This window comes from Mastigoproctus giganteus, chromosome 4, assembly GCF_048544385.1.
Source record: "Mastigoproctus giganteus isolate SK-2022 chromosome 4, ASM4854438v1, whole genome shotgun sequence".
In the NCBI taxonomy this organism is placed as follows: Eukaryota; Metazoa; Arthropoda; class Arachnida; order Uropygi; family Thelyphonidae; genus Mastigoproctus; species Mastigoproctus giganteus.
Window position 1 is genome coordinate 168957750 of NC_143578.1, and position 16703 is coordinate 168974452.

At 39.4% G+C, this 16703-nt stretch overlaps 1 protein-coding gene across 1 annotated transcript in view; it reads left to right on the forward strand.

The window, feature by feature from the left end:
- The first annotated feature begins 2953 nt into the window (after positions 1-2953).
- The window catches only part of LOC150087185 (nose resistant to fluoxetine protein 6-like), a 170653-nt gene continuing 156903 nt past the window's right edge, over positions 2954-16703 (forward strand). The window contains exon 1 of the mRNA XM_090372400.1: positions 2954-3265. Coding sequence (XP_090228526.1) covers positions 3106-3265 — 160 coding nt within the window. The 5' untranslated portion in view covers positions 2954-3105. The remainder of the gene's footprint in view (positions 3266-16703) is intronic.

Sequence of the window (16703 nt, forward strand, 5' to 3'; positions counted from 1 at the left end):
CTTAAGGAGACCACCACAAATTAAGATTGTGAACAAACAGTTAAGCTGTGCGAACAGATTAAATACCTAGGAATAATCTTGGACAGAAAATTAAATTTCAAGCCACACCTAGAATATATTAAACAAAAGATAAGAAGATATGCGGCCCTCCTCGCTAGAGTCACTCGCAGGGACTGGGGACTCAGACGTACTACCCTGTCTTTGTACTACAAAGCTCTCTTTATCCCTGCCATCACATATGGCTCCCCTGTCTGGTACGCAAGGGCGGCACTAGAAGTGAATAAACGGATCCTCGAAACCATTCAGAGGACCATCCTCCTTACCATGTCGAGAGCAACTAGAACGACTAGCACGGCTGCCCTCCAAGTCCTGGTAGGAGTTCTACCCCTGGATCTCGAAGCTACCCGCTGTGGTCTGCTCTACCATCTTGCCAGAAACACATCGGCTACGATGTATGACCTCACCACTGACATCACTAATGATCGCAACTATGAGAAGAGAAGAATCACCGACCACCTCATCCAGATTTGGCAGAGGAGATGGAGCAACACAGAAAAAGGTGCAGTGACCAGAAGATTCCTCCCCACTGTCACCAAGCTGTACCCTAAGGCGCCAGTGTGGTTTCACCCTGGTCGAAATACCACCTTCCTCCTTACAGGACACGGCCCGTTTAAAGCTAAACTTCACCAACTTGGTATCATAAATAACGCGGACTGTCCCTGTGGCAACCCGGAGTCCTGGAGACACTTAATGTTTGAGTGCGATTTGTATGACGACCTGCGACTACAGCTAATAACGTCAATCCAATATATCCCAGACAACCAAGAACCCAGACTCCTAGACACTCGAGGACTACAAGGCACTCAGTCAATATGCCCAGGATCTATTTTCTAGAAGGAAAACAATGATAGAAATATACCAAAGGCAACCCAACTAGAAAGAATGCAGGAGGTCAAACAAGTAAAAAAAAAAAAAAAAAAACACAAGCAAAAAAACTCACCATACCACAGAAAGACAAGAATTTAGGATGATTTGAATGGCCTACTGTCGACCCAAAACTGCACTCCCTTGTGCGGTTTTTTTTTTTTTTTTTCGGGGAGGGGGAGGGGGTATTTGCTCTTCTCCTCTCCTCGCCTCCCCATATTTTCACTCTGGTGGGGCATGGGCATGCCCCACTGAAAATGGGGGGCCACCTCTCTATCCGACCCCTCTTCTTCCTATTTCATCCCCCCAGTCTTCACCCTCCCCTCCCAACACTTTCTCTTGTACAGCGACTGCCCCACATGTCCAAATTTAAATCACATCAAATTTTGCCCGACCTTTTAGGCTCTCTAGAAATAGTTCTTTCAGCGTAAAACCCCACGCAGCGCTTTCTAAATGCAATTTTACTAAAACCGATAACTCCAACTTAGCGATAACTCCAACCTTTATTTTAGGTCCTCGTCACCGAAATCCCAGGAAAGTAAGTGGCAGGACCTGCCAGAGTATAATTAGTCTCTTGGTACACCCGGCCGGCGTCCCTGTCGCTAGGTATGGTAACGCCGGGTCCCACTGGGACCCCGGCGGCCAACAGGCCGGATGAACAATGGGCACAACAAACTACATACCACATGACCCATACATTATTTTTAAACCTCTGGCATAGACAGGGTACTGTCACTCAATACATAGAACATACGCGGAGATGGGAGAAATCCCCGGAGCCGTCACACCCTCAACATACCTATACCTATCTCATGAATTCTGTCATCTCAGTGTATGCTACTGCAACAGGATCTGGAAGAGTTGAGCAGATGGGCTGACAGGTGGAAACTAACACTGATAAATGTAACATACTGCTAATGGGTAGAAGTAACCCAAGATAACGTACCAACTGGGTAATACTACACTGAAGTAGTGAGGAATGAAAAGGACTTGGAAGTAATTATGCAGTCAGATATGAAGTTTTCTGAGCAGTGCAGACAGGCTGCAAGAGTAGCTCATGGGTCTTGTCTATGATATACAGGAATTTTCAGTTGATAAGGGGTTGAAATTATCAAGCCACGCCTTGAGTACTGTATACAGGACTGGAGGCCTCATTTTGGGAAGGATGTTGATTTGCTTGAGCGGCTGCAGAGAAGGGCAACGAGATTGGCGAGTGGAACAAAGGGTTGCTGTTACCAAGAAAGGCTTAAGTTCTGCAAATTGCAGAGTCTGGAGACTAGGTTCTTGCGAGATGATCTAATTGAGGTGTATAAGACCTTGAATGGGTTGAGCAAGCTCAATGATAATGGTATTCTTCCGCTTGACCAGATTACGAACTTGCGGGCACAAATTTAAATTGAGGCAAGACAGATGTAGAATAGATGTGCGGAAATTTGACTTTAGCCAGCGGGTGGTTTGATAGTCAGAACAATCTTCCATCTGTTGCAGTGAAGGTCAAGAAGTTTAAGGCAGAACTAGAGAAGCGTTTGGAGAGAGTATGGATGGGTGAAATGGGAAGGTTTTTTTTTTTTTGGCTTATGCTATATAAGTTTGCTTTTTTGCATCACATGTCTCTACTAATGCTAACTCATTACCAGGAAAAATTATTTCATTTACTGTGATAGGAATAATTTGACCAAGTTGCCTTTGTTCCAGTAAGCCCTCAATTCAATATACTTTACTTTCGTATAAACAAGAAAAACGGCTTTTTTAATTTGGGTTTTGAAATAAATCAAATTGCTTCCTTTGCACTTTTATCTATTGAAATTAAAATGCGCGCTGGATAACGCCAAGAAATGTCAGAGGAAAATGTAGAATGGGCTTAATCACTTAAGCAGCATTTTAAATATATAATGCTGAAATAATTGCATAAATGTTTCAAGGTTACAAATGGCAATTCTCATATAAAGCTGTACTTTTAAGGAAACCTTTCTTAGCTGTTGGCTCCTTCAAATGCACAACACAGGCCTGTTCGTTGTAGAAATGAAGATTCTCTCAACCGTAATCTTAATTCTTCTTTCTGCAATTTTTTTTGTTACTACGAATGGAGTCAAGGCAGGGAAGACAACTCCACGTGAAGCAAGTGCTTTAAAGCAGAAGCCAACCGTTTTTCCCTCTAAGTTTATACCAGCGTTGGAGAAGATGGAGAAACTATTGAAAAACAGCCTAAAGAAACTTGTGAAGATGGCGTTGCCAATAATGATCAAGCAGTGGGAGAAGATGAATATTACTTCGACATGCGCGAACAGCATTTGGAAACTTCTCGTAGAATTGCAGCGTCTCACCCCTTGGGCTTTAAGCAGTGAGTTTTTATTTTTTACATACTATTTAGTTAATTTTATAAGAAACAGGGCTATCAAGAACATCGGGCTGATCGCTCCTACATTTTATTAATTCCTTCTCTTTTCTTCAAAAGTCGAGTACAAAATTTATTCAGCAAACAGAGTACACGATCAGAATCTCACCGTGTTTGATTTGGTTCTTGGCGCAATAGCTACTGTGGCTAAAATGCACCCGGCGGGTTTTATACGGTAATTCTGTTTGTGTTTATATTTTATTGGGAATGATTTCCAAGGGTCACAGAGTTTCTATAACTTCTGTAATGCAGAGATATTGATTTGATTTCATATTTGATTATAGAAGTTAATTTCCTTGAGGAACTGAAAAACATCTATATTTTTCTTGTCTTCCGATATGGTTTTGACAGTGAGGGAGGGATTCTTGGTTATTAACTCCTTAAAGCAGTTTCGGCGTTCGGCTGCAAGAGCTGAACAAGTAATTAATATATGTTCTACTGTTTGTTGTATTGGCAGGTAGGATAAGTGGAGGATCCTCTCCTCACAAGAAAGTCTGCCCGGTAGCACAGTGATGATATCGTCACGGTCCTCCCCACACCGGGTGGAAAGGGCCCGTGTTCGAATCCCGTCGATGACGCGCGGAACTTTAATTGGCTTATTTCACTCCGTGGCTGAGTTAGTCGGTCTCAGGTGTATATAGCAAGGTTTCTCTTTATGATCTCTAGAAAACTGGGGTTTTTCTTCCAGCAAACAGACAAATCAACCATAGAACACACGCAATTAACAGACGTAAAACACAGCACTGGAGATGAATTTAATTATTCGGGTGGCCTAAATATAATAGTTTTTTTTTTCCTGGCAAGTGATGACAGTGACTGAAATGAGTGTGTCCTGTTCTTAACCTTGCAAGTGCCATTTCGTCATGTCTGTTTTTTTGTATGCTGTATCTCTTTTTTTTTTTTTTTTTTTTTTTTGTTAGAGCATCAACTTCTGTGTGGCCACAATGCACCTCCCAAAGTTTTTGCATTTTATGCAAGCCCGAGGCGGGATTCGAACCCGCGACCTATGTGTTGCCAAGCAAGCACTTGACCTACCTGGCTAGCCCAGTCGGCTGCTGGATCTCCATGGTTGGGGTAAACTTTTTTTGGTGCAATTTGTTATTGGTTAGAATTTGCCACTGTTGCTACCACTAATGTGTGGTCGGTAACTCGTTTGCAGTCTGAGAAAGGAATGTAATCGGGTGCAGATATGTTGCTGTTCTTTAGCAGCTTTGTTTTGTTGTTCGTTGCCATATATTCCGACATGACTTGGGATCCTGCAAAGTCTAATGTAAAATGACCTTGTTCAATGAGCTTTGATATTTGGCATTGGATTTGTTGTGGATCTTTATTAGAACTGACATTTTGTAAACCTATCTTGGAGCTAAGGAAGTCCGTGAAAATGATGCTGTTCTGAGAGCTTTAAAGTTCAATTTGATTTAAGGCTAACATAATGGCTTACAGTTCTGCAGTATAAATACCGCAATGTTCTGAGTCTTTGTGCCAATGTGAAATCTAAAGAATAAACTGCTGATTCCGCCTGAGATTCAGTTTTTCAGCAATGCAATGATCTAAAAATTGTGACTTGTAAGAAACGTGCAGATGTTGTTATGTGGAAATGCTTTTTTGTCCCAAAAGTGGAAAGAGAAGCCTTATATAGGCTGTTTCATTATTCATGGTGGCATATATTGCTTCGTCAGTGGCGTACTGAAATCTAGATTAAAATCTGTGGAGAAAGTTTTTTAGTCTAATGCTCGCAGGTTTATTGACTTTTTGTTGTTGTTGATAATGTTCTTCCCATTCTGATGTAAAAAGAGTTTTCTCTAGGGGGGGTGACCTGGTAGGGATTTTATTTTAGCTCTACAAGAAAGTAATTGGTTATCTCTTCTAATTTGTAAAGGAGGTTCTTGGGCCTCAGCGTACAGGCTCTGCGCAGGCGACGTATGGAAACCTCCAAGAGCTATTCGAAGCGCACAGTGATGTACTGGATCGAGCCATCTCCGACACTAGGTCTTGTGCCGGGTCATAGAGTGGGGCACCATAGTCTAATTTAGACTGAATTAGTAGGCGATATAAACGGAGTAGTATTGTTCTATCTGCTCCCCCAGGATACGGCGGATAGGACATTTAAAATATTAGTTTACTTCGGACAGTGGACTCATATGCTCTAAAAATGTCATTTTTTTTTTTTAAAAAACAAGTCCTAAGAAATGGACATTATTTTTTAACTGGAAATATCTGTTCTTTCAAACAAAGTCCTGGATCCGGGTGGAGATTCCTTTTTCTGCAGAAATGTATACACGTGGTGTTTTTTGTTGAAATTCTATATCCATTTCTTTCTGTCCATTTTTATGACTTTGTTTATAACTACTTATAATTGTCGTTCTATTGTTCCCAAATTCGCTTGATAAGAAATGCTGAAATCATAAGCATTGACAGTTGTGAAGATGTTGTTTGCTATTTGTTCTATTATTGTACTGAAGTGGATTGCGAAAAGTGTGGCACTTAACACAGATCTTTCCGAGACTCCCCTTTCCTGATAGTATGTTTTAGAAAGTGTGTTGTTTATTCGAACTTGGAATGTCCGATTCTTAAGGAAATTACTTAGGTCGAGGGCAGATGTCCTCTAAGGCCAAGTTGACATAACCTTCTAAGTATACCATAATGCCAGGTGGTATCATAAAGTTAACCCAAGACTTGATGCTGATTTCTGAGAAAAGCGTTTTTTACCTGATTTTCCAGTTGTATAACTTCATCTAAGGTAGAATGATTTTTTCGAAAGCCATATTGTGCTGGGTTAAGAAGATCGTTATTTTCTAGATACCATGTCAGTCTATTGTTGACCATTTTCTCTAAGATTTTGTCTAAACAGCTAGTCAAAGTTATAGGACGTTAGTTCTGTGGATCAGATAGGTCTTTTCCTTATTTGGGGAACCCTAGTATTATTGCGTGGTTCTATTTGTCTGACAACGTATTTTCGACTTATATCTTGTTGAGGAGATCTAAGAGGGCTAATTGGGATCGGTCATCTAATTTTTATATCATTGCATAATGTATTTCATCAGGGCCAACTGCACTGTGTTTCGTCTGTAGTAGAGTTTGTCTTAATTCTGCTATGGTGAGCGACAAGTTGTATTGTTCGCAGTTTTTGCTGGAAAAGTTTAGGTTTATTTTTTCTGCCTCATTCTTGTAATTTTTGAAAGCAGCTGAGTATGAACAATTGGCAAATTTTTTACCAAGCACACAGACAATATCTATGGTATTTGTGACCAACTGTCCTTTCCAATTTAACAATGGGGAGAGATTTATTTGAGAATTGTTTGTCATCTTTCTGATCTTTTTCCAAATAAGTGTAGCTGGTGTTGTACTGGTAATCGTAGAAGAGAATTTCATCTAAATTGCTTTTTTCGCTGATTTTTTTAACTTTCCTGACCTTAGCACTGGCTCGCCTGAATTTTATCAGATTGTCCGTTGTTGAATTTTTGCGAAAGGGATTCCAATCTCTATTTCTCTCTTTTTTAAGCTTCCTGGCGCTGTTTGTTCCACCATTGTTTTGGATATATTCTAGTGTTAGAAGTTGTTTGTGGTATTGTCTTTTCGCGCTGATTGAAGAATGTTATCTGTGACATAAGCCACTGATCCTTGTACTCTTTCTTGTTTAACAATGTTGCGGTCTAACTTGGCTTGTGTCCTGAATGTTTTCCAATCTGCATTATATATTTTCCATCTGGGATGCCTACTGGCTTGGCATGGGGGTTTTCTTCATGATTTTCAAAATAACGGGATAGGGGTCGCTACTGAATGGATTCTTTTGCACGCTTCATTGTGTTATTGGGAACACTGTTGGGGAACAGATTGATAAGTCTATTTCAGAGCTGCTTTTTGATGGAAGGTGGAAATACGTGTTTGTGCCATCATTCAAAATCATCAGGTTGTTCTCTACTATTAATGTTTCAATTTGCTTATCCTTCTGGTTTATTCTGGAATCAACCACCATACTGGATGATGTCCATTTAGATCAACTAAAATGCAGAGCGGAGATAGTAGTTGAGCAATCAGCTCTTCGAAATCTTTCAATGGAAATTCTTGACTGGTGGGCTAGATAAATTGATGTTATGGTAATATTGAAGCCTATTGGTAGAAAGGCTGCTACTGCTTTTAATGGTGTCTTCAATGGTATTGCTTGGGAGGCACATGCCTGTTAACAAATATTGCAACTCCTCCTCGCGTTGTTCTCTCTGATATGCGTTCCTTTTTATGTGGTATATTTTTTTTATTGCACAATTGTCCTGTGGTCTTAAGTAGGTTTCTGCAGGCACATACTTAGTGAATGGTACTGGCTAATGAGGTCTATAATATCATTAATATTTGGGCGAAAACCTCAGTCCACTGGATAATCGTGTCTGTCATTTGGAGTTGGATGGCCCCTCGGATGTTTTCCTTGGGGCTGTTTTCGCTTTGTCTGCTTTGGTTTTGTCTTTCTTTGAAAAATATTGTCTATCCGTATTCATTTCTTCTTCAACGAAAATTTCGAGAACTGGTTCCTCTCCGCGGTTTCTTACTTCTATGCCCATTTGTTCTGCCCTTTTTTTCCTGTAATACCTATAGTTTCTTTCTTTATTTTTCTTCTTACACTTTCTGCATTATATGGTGGGAAAGATAAAGGCGTATTGGTCATTTTTTCTTGTTGTTTTAGTGATGGAGATGGTTTGTAAAACTCTTGAACCCATTCTGAGACGGATTCTTCTGGGGAATTGTAACAACCGTTTGTGTGCCACAACACATTGAATTAGACAGTTCAATTTCCCGAGTCTTTTTGATTATGGTAATCTGTGCGTAAGGAGGTTGTTTGCTATGTTTATTGCAATCGCCCCTTTTAGCTTCTTAGTATGAAACTCCATTTTCTGCTTTTAATTTTTTTTGTATTCTTTCTTCTTTCTTCCAAATTTCACACTCTTGAGTAGGCAATATGTTCCCCTTTACAATTTACGCATTTACGACTTCCATATGTGTAAATAGAAGTGTTCTTGAGAACCAAAGTTTGCACACGTTAATTTTCCTATACATACTGAGCGAGTGACCAACCTACCGACAATTGAAACAGCGGAGAGGATTCGAGATATACGGTTTTATATTGCAGTGTTGGTATCCTTCTTTTACTGATCTGGGTGGCTTCGGTGTGTTAAAAGTGAGGGTGATTATCTTTTTTAATTGTAATTCTTTTAACACTGATGACTCTTTGGTTCCTGAAGTTCAATTTGATTTCCTCTTCGGGCATATTTAGAAGGTACCACTCCGTAACGACACCTTTTGAGGTATCTAATGTATTGTGTGGGGATGCTGTTATTGATATCCCCACACAACAATACATTAAATTCCTGCAAAGGTTGTCATTTGTAACAATCTTTCGGAGTGTTTAGCATTTGGCTGTTTCTACTAAAATATCACCTGAGTTTAGTCTTTTAATGTTTTTTGGTGGGCCAACATGACTCTCATGAGTCTTTTGTATGAGAAAGGGTGACAAATGGCTTACCGCTTTCTCAGTATTTGAATGTATAATAATATTTTGGAGAATTTAAAGCTTTAAAGTCAGTTTTTAATCTCTTTGTGGAGACAGTCATTTCTATCGTCTTTTCTGGTTGCTTTAGAAGTATCTCCGAAAGAACAAGATTCCCCCGTATCTTGGATCAGTTCTATTCGGGTCCATTGACCAAGTGAATTCCTGGGTATTGGAGCCAGTTCGCTCCATTTCGCCCTGGAAGGGAGAGCTTTTCCCCTCTAGGTTACCGGCCTCGTCACGTGGAGGCAGAAGCAGGGCCACCCTGTGACCAAGACTAGGACGTTAGTAATTACCGTAATATATATAAAGAAAAGAAAAGAGAACGTTACTTTCCTTCTTGATTAAGTAAAGTTTCTTTCTTTAATATAGATTATCTAATTGTGTGTTAATGAAGACTTTAAATAAGGGAAACGGTTGCTATTTCAAGAAAGAGGGCTAATTCAGAGCAGTGTTGCTTGATCATAGAATCGCTTGGCACCTGGGGCCTCTCAACCTTGTACATCCGTGAATTGATGCTATTGCTCTAATCTCTTAAGGTGTTTATTAAAAGATAAGCAGAATTTATGATCCGCAGCCAACCTATATTGAAATTAAATGTTTTGATTGAAACAGCGTTTATGGAAGTTAATGTTGTTATATTTTATATGATTGTATACTACGATCTAGACAAGTTCCAGGTACCGGAAATAGCCAATAATTTTACCTTGCTCTATAGTAGAGTCAAGTGAGGTAGCTATATTATTACACTTCAATACAAGTAAAATTTTATTGCATTAGTAATGATAGAATATATTATTCAAGTTTCTCCTACATTAGGTGACAAGCGTATTTAGTTGTCTATTACTGGAGATTTTTAAGCAAAAAATAACTGAGACATCAGTATATTAGAAGTATACTGATGTATCATAGACATCAGTATACTGCTATATCTGATATTATCGCTCATTGCTCCTAATAAAACGTAATGGTTCTCATTATGGTTTGCACCGTTGTTCGGGAGAGGACGGGCTATGTTTTATATTAATCCTGGTCTAGGTGGGAATGGAGTAATTTATTAATTTAGTCTCAGTGGGATCGTGTCCTAGATGGGAGGGACTGAGAGTTCATATTTTTGACAGTCTTAATCAGAGGAGATGACTTAGTTCCTATTTTTGGGGGTCTTGTTGATGGTATGCGATCGATAATAGTTCACATTTTTTGGGATCTAGTGCAGAGTATTTATGAGTAGGATTTATTATTCGATACGGGCTGCAGGTTCGTTCTAAGCAATTAGTTGTATATTAATTTTACGTATATTAATCTTATTCTTTTCAGAGATATTGCATGTAGGGAGCTGAAACATTTCCTATTGCTGTTGTAGGAATTTTGTGCGCCTGAATTTGCTTAAAAAATCGGTAGTTTAACAAATGAAGGTTGAAAATAATTATAGTACCGTATGGAATAACGCGTGTTGAGTTTCGAGTCCAATTCTGGAACTGGAGATTGACTTTACAAAAAGTTAAGTAATTTTTGATTGCTGTGTTTTTCAAAAGTTAAATACATAATGGCTGCCATGCACTATTACAGTACACTCATAGGTGTTTGATTACCAGAGGAAATTCAAAGGTTGAGGCACAAAAACAGTTTAAAGGAAAAAAGGTGGGCCATAAAGAATGGTGGACCAATTTCAATGATCTCAGAATTTTGGGGGATAATCTGATGTTGAAATTCATGGCCTTTGTAAATTCCATGAATTTCACATTTTCCCTTTCTCATTACTTTGAAAGTGACGCAGTGGTGCCAGCAATCGACCTGGGGACTGCAATTTATTTATGTAAATTTCATAATATTATAGTATACATTTGATTAAGCATACATTTCCTGTCCAGTGAATGCAAAGCATATCGTCTTGGATTCTGACTGCTGGCCTGTAGGTACTCTCATTAAGCCGTTTCAACAGAGAAGTAGACCGATCGCTTAGGACGGAACCAGACAGACATACAGGCATAGCAACAAAAGGGCCACATGCAACCAGATTCGCATGACGGCAAGCTTCTTTCGTTCGAGCAGAATGTAAGCAGCATAAAAAATAAGCTTCACCCCTCCACATCCGCCTTCTTATTGAGAGTTTGATATAATTTATCTTACCGAAACATGGCTATCAGCGGATAGACAGCTCGACCTTTTGCCTCTTAACACCCCCTACAAGCACATGCTAGGAACAGACGGGGGTGGTGGTGTAGAAATCATTTTTAGCAGTCGCTTCCAGCCAATAAGACAAGAGTAAGTCAGTCGAACAACTTAGATGCAATCTGTACAACGCCGAGGAGCCTCTTTATCCAAATCCAATGCGGCCTGGTTTACGTCCTCCCAAAATCACGATGAAGACTCTAGACCTGAGCTGCTCAATTGGATGGCAACAAATTTAGTGCCTAGAACTTCAACTATAGTCGGGGGCGATTTCAATTTACCGATGCCTAAACATGAGGATGCTCTTGTGGGCCTTGAGGTCACCCTTCGAACCTTTGATCTTACATGGTTCCTGGCGTCGGATGCTAGAGGAGGTCAAGCACTTGACTTAATATTCCATAACCTCCCAGGCATCCAGCTCCTGTCTAGCAATTTCCAATTCCAATCGGATCACCTGTCACTTGCATGTCATTTACCCATACATGGCAATTTCCCTGAGTTACTACATGAGTATACCGCTGAATTGCCTAGGTTTGCCTTCTGTACTAAATAGCTGAAGCCGGACATAATTTACGGTGCTTAAACGGATTTGACTGCGGACGCCTATATTCTGAGTCCATATTGGATGCCATTACGGTCTTGTCAGAACAATTGAAGTGAATTGCACTCCGGGGTGCAGCTAAGACGGTCAGAATTTGTAGCAGATCGAATCGGAGCTTTAATAAGAAAACCAAGCTCGCCTTCAGGAAGCAGTAGGCCTACCGGAAATGGCAGAAATCACAACTGTCTTCAGACCTTCCCTTCTTTAAGAAAACGAAAACGCAAGTACTAAACCAAGTTATTCTCGATCGGCTGAAGAGGAATAGAAAGATTCTTTCCCATCATACAAATCATCATGTCACTGATCAGAAGCTTGTACAGGAATGGACACAGTACAGCTTTCTGCAGGCAGATTGTCTCTATCCAGATTCTTCTCTCTCTCTCTCTCTCTCTGGAGGACTGCTGGTTACTTAGGGCGCAGATGAATGACATAAAAATATCTAGAGAAACCCCCGATTGGTATCTTTAACAAATTACCCAATAAAGCCACTGTAGGACCAGACGTTTCCCACTATTCATAGTAAAAATATGCAGCACATACATAGTTGACCTTATACTTCACATTTTCAAACGAATCCTACAATCTGGAATCTTTCCATCAAGTTGGAGATCCTATCATATCAAATCCATTCCAAAGATTAGGAAACCCAAATCTCCGAAAGATCTGCGACCAACGTCCTTCAGTTGCTCTTTACTTGAAATCTCTGAAAAAGCGATTCAGCCAACAATTGCCCAAGACTGTTTTGGACACAGGCCCGACTACCTCCATACTGTTTTGCACAAGAGATCAACAACACTATTTGTTACTACAAATACTAATCTTGTTTTCTGTTGTAAATGAAATACCAATATACTTTCCATGTGATTAGCACCACGTGGCTAAATAAAATCTCTCTATTATGTCCCAAATAATTGCCAAAAACACCTAAAAAGAATGAAGTAATCGACAACCGCAAAAAATGATTTTTTTAAATTGCAGGCAATATTCTTCCATATAACTAATAGACACTGCAGTGTTAATCATTCTGTAAAGAATGAATAATTGTTCTGCCGTTATTATAATGAAAATTATAATTTTATTTTCATAAATTCCTAATTCTTTTATTTCTGATCTATTTCTTCGAAATTGATATTGTTACTGAATATCAAAAAAAAAAAAAAAAAATAAGTATAACAATATACCAAAATATTTTATTCGCTTTTCTTTAGTTTTTTCTGTTATTATCCAATTACAAATAATCGATATAGTAATGCAGATGGATAAACATTCTGATGAGAGAATTTTTAGTTGTTAAGTGCTGGAGCTTAGATGTAATTTTTTTTCCCTCTCGAAATGTATTTCGGTATCTGTTCATTGTTTATTACAAATTATGTAATAATCATCATTATGGGTTCCTTTAGTCTCTGCGACTGGTTGGTAGCACTGACGACTTTTTCCACATCTCGATGTTGAGTGTCAGCTTCTTCAAGTCCTGGTGTGATCTTGTTGTATCCCTTTGCAGTTGCTTTATGAAATTGTTTCTGGGTCGCTCTCTGGGGCTAGTTCCATTAATCTTTCCTTCTATAATCAGGCTTAACATTTCACTGTGTCTTAGGTTATGTCCGAACCACTTTCCTCTTCGCTCCTTGATTAGGGTTATCATTTTTCGTTTTCCTCCTAGCTCTTCTAAGACTTCTTCATTGGTCTTTTTTTCGGTCCAGCTTATTTTCTTGAATTTTCTCCAGCACCACATCTCAAATGCTTCAATTCTCTGTCCGTCTCGTTTCTTTATCGTCCAGGTTTCGAATGCATATAGGGCCGTGTTCCAAACATATGATTTTAGAATTCTTTTCCTTATATGCTCATTCTTAGGTTATGTCAGAACTTTGTTGTCAGAATTTTTTTGCTTTTCCTTGAAACCGTGTTTTGCTTGCCCAATTCTCGCTTTTATTTCGTTGGTGCATCTTACATCTTGGCTCAGCATTTGTCCTACATAATTAAATTTTGCAACTTTTTCAATATTATTGTTTCCTATTTTGATGTTCATATCTTTGGGGTCCTTTGAGAATGTCATACACTTCGTTTTGTTCATGTTAATTTTCATATCACAAGCCTCTGCTGTGTTGTTGATTAGCTTTAACATCTCTATCAGGTCATCCTTCTGGTTGCTACAATTGCTTGATCAACCGCAAATTTTACTGCTTTCATTTGTTCGCCATTTATCGTCAATCCTAAATTGCTGTTTCCAAGGGCTTCTGCCATCATTTCCTCCGCACAGAGGTTATGCGGAGGAAATGATAAATATGCCTGGTAAAAGTAGGCAGCCTTGTTGTACTTCTTTTTCTATTTTTGTTGGGTCTGCTTCCTAGTTCTCAATGTATACTATGGCTTTCTGGTCTTTGTACGTTTTTTTTTTTTTTTTATTAAGTTTAGTATGTTTTTGTCCATTCCTATTTATTCCAGGGTTGAGAAGAGTTTTGGCCATTGTGTTCTATCGAAAGCTTTCTCGTAATCAATGAAGCAGATGTAAAGATTTTGTCCTAGGTCAATAAATCTCTCTCCCCTGAGCCTTAGGGCTGCGATTGCATCTCTTGTAACCCTATCTTTCCTGAAACCAAATTGATCGGGTGCTAAATATCTGTTCATTTTGTCACCGATTCTCTGTTTTATTATTTTTAGTAGTATTTTGGATACATGCGGGATAAGGCTGATAATCCAGTGTTGGCTGCTATATAAAAATAACAGTCCAAAATTATTTCTGATCCATTTGGGAGGTGCGACGAATAAACTTTGTATTAAAGCGCTTCATGAGCACATGAGTCTCTTCATTTAACAGCTTCTGCTCATTTTGAAATTTCACTGATTTTGCGTAAAATACATTAAGTAATTCGTATTTGAAACCTTCACCAAAATTGCTGGTAACTCCCTGGCTGTTTGGAATTTCTTCCAAGGAAATTCCTAAAGTCATGGATTAATATTCCTAATGTCCAGTTTAACGATGTTAATACTCCTAACATTGTGAAATAATAATAATAATAATCAACTCGTATGACCGGCGGCTTAGAAAAATATCAAGGAAGTCAGCGTAGAAAACAAGAGGCTTATTGAAAATTACTGAAAATAATGACGTCTGAAGAAGATAACGGCGCCTCCGTAGCCAGGTGGGCAGAAGCGGCAGTGCGTAGCACACGCTTCTTGATTAAACCGGGGTTCGAGCCCGTGACCACCAAATATGGAGGATGCGGAAGGGTCAGGGAATGACCACCGCATATCCCCGGAGCAATATGGCCTTAGTTTCTAATGCTCCTAAATAACAACATAACCACGTCTGAAGATTATCTCACCTAAGGAAAGGCACTGTTTATTAAAGCACAAAACGCCAAGAGTATCACTTCGCTATTTTTTTTAGCATAAGCATTAGTAGAGGCATATGATGCAAGAAAGCAAGCTTATTCAGCATCAGCAAAAAAAAAAAAAAACACCTTCCCATTTCTTCCATTTATTCGTTCGAAATCTTTGTCTAGTTCTGCCTTGAATTTATTTAAGCTGCCAACTTCCACAACTACTGATGGAGGTTTGTTCCAACCACCCGCTGGCTAAAGGCAAATTACCGCATATCTATTCGACAACTGGCTTTCCCCAATTTCAGTTTATGCCCCCTCAGGTTTGTAATCTCAGCAAGAATCCCATCAGCATTGAGCCTGCTCAAGGCCTTATACACCTTAATCAGATCGCCTATCAAATGCTTATTCTCCAGACGCTGGAATTTGCAGCACTTAAGCCTTTCTTCTTAAGAGCAACCCTTTGTTCCATTCACCAATTTCGTTGCCGTTCTCTGTACATGTTCCAACACCGGTACATCCTTCTAAAAATGAGGCTTCTAGACTTGTATACAGTACTCAAGGTGTGGCCTGACCGTTGTCTTATACACGGGTATAATCACTTCCTTATCCCTGCTAGAAAAATTCCTGTATATCTCGCAGCTTCTCTGCCCTGCTTGGAAAGGTTCATATTTGACTGCACAATTACCCCCAGGTCTCTTTCATTCTCCCCTAACCTGAGTGTAACCACACCCAGTTGGTACATTTCTCTGGGGTTACTGTTACCCATATGCAGTACTTTGCATTTGTCAATGTTAAACTTCAGTCGCCACTTCTCAGCCTATCTGCCCAACTTCTCCAGATCGTTTGCAACAGTATACTGTCATTGCTGTTGTTTCCAACCTTGTCAACCTTTGTATCAGCTGCAAACTTTGACACTAAGCTTGTTATAACTGCATCAAAATCATTGATAAATATACAAAACAGCAATGGGCCCAACACGGAACCCTGGGGTACACCGCTAATAACATTAGTCCACGAAGATCACTATCCATTGATTACCACTGTCTTCTCCCACTCAACCATCCCTTTATGCATTGCAGCAATTTAAATAAATAAATCTTTTTTGTCCTACCAAATAAAAAATAGAGGTGTACATTGGTAAGTGACAAATTCCCTTCACGGCAGAAAATGCCAGCGGATGCCTTATTTTTAGAATGATGTACAGGCGTTGGAACAATTACAGAGAAGGGCAACACGTTTATTGAATGGAACAAAGGGTTGCACTTACGAAGAAAGGCTAAAGTGCTGCAAATTGCAGCTTCTGGAGAATAGGCACTTGAGAGGCGATCTGATTGAGATGTATTAAACCTTGTATGGTTTGAGTAGGCTCAATGGTGAAGGGATTCTTTCTTTTGCTCAGATTACAAATCTGGGGGATATAAACTGAAAATGTGGAAAGACAGTTTAGCCCTTCATGCCATATTGCTCCAATTTGTACACCAGTCATCAATGTGAAACAGTATCAAATGCTTTCCTGAAATCCAAGTATATGATATAAAAATTGTTTTTTGCATCCGGTTCTTTTGTGACCACATCATATCTAATCAAATTGGTCAAACAAGGCTTCCACTTAAAAAACGCATGCTCTGTCTGAATTATAACTACAGTCTTGTCTAGATGATTCTGCAATGCTCCTTTAACAAGTGACTCAATTATTTCCCCTGGAGCAGTAATCAAACTAAGAGGTCTGTAGGTGCCTCCGCAGCCAGGTGG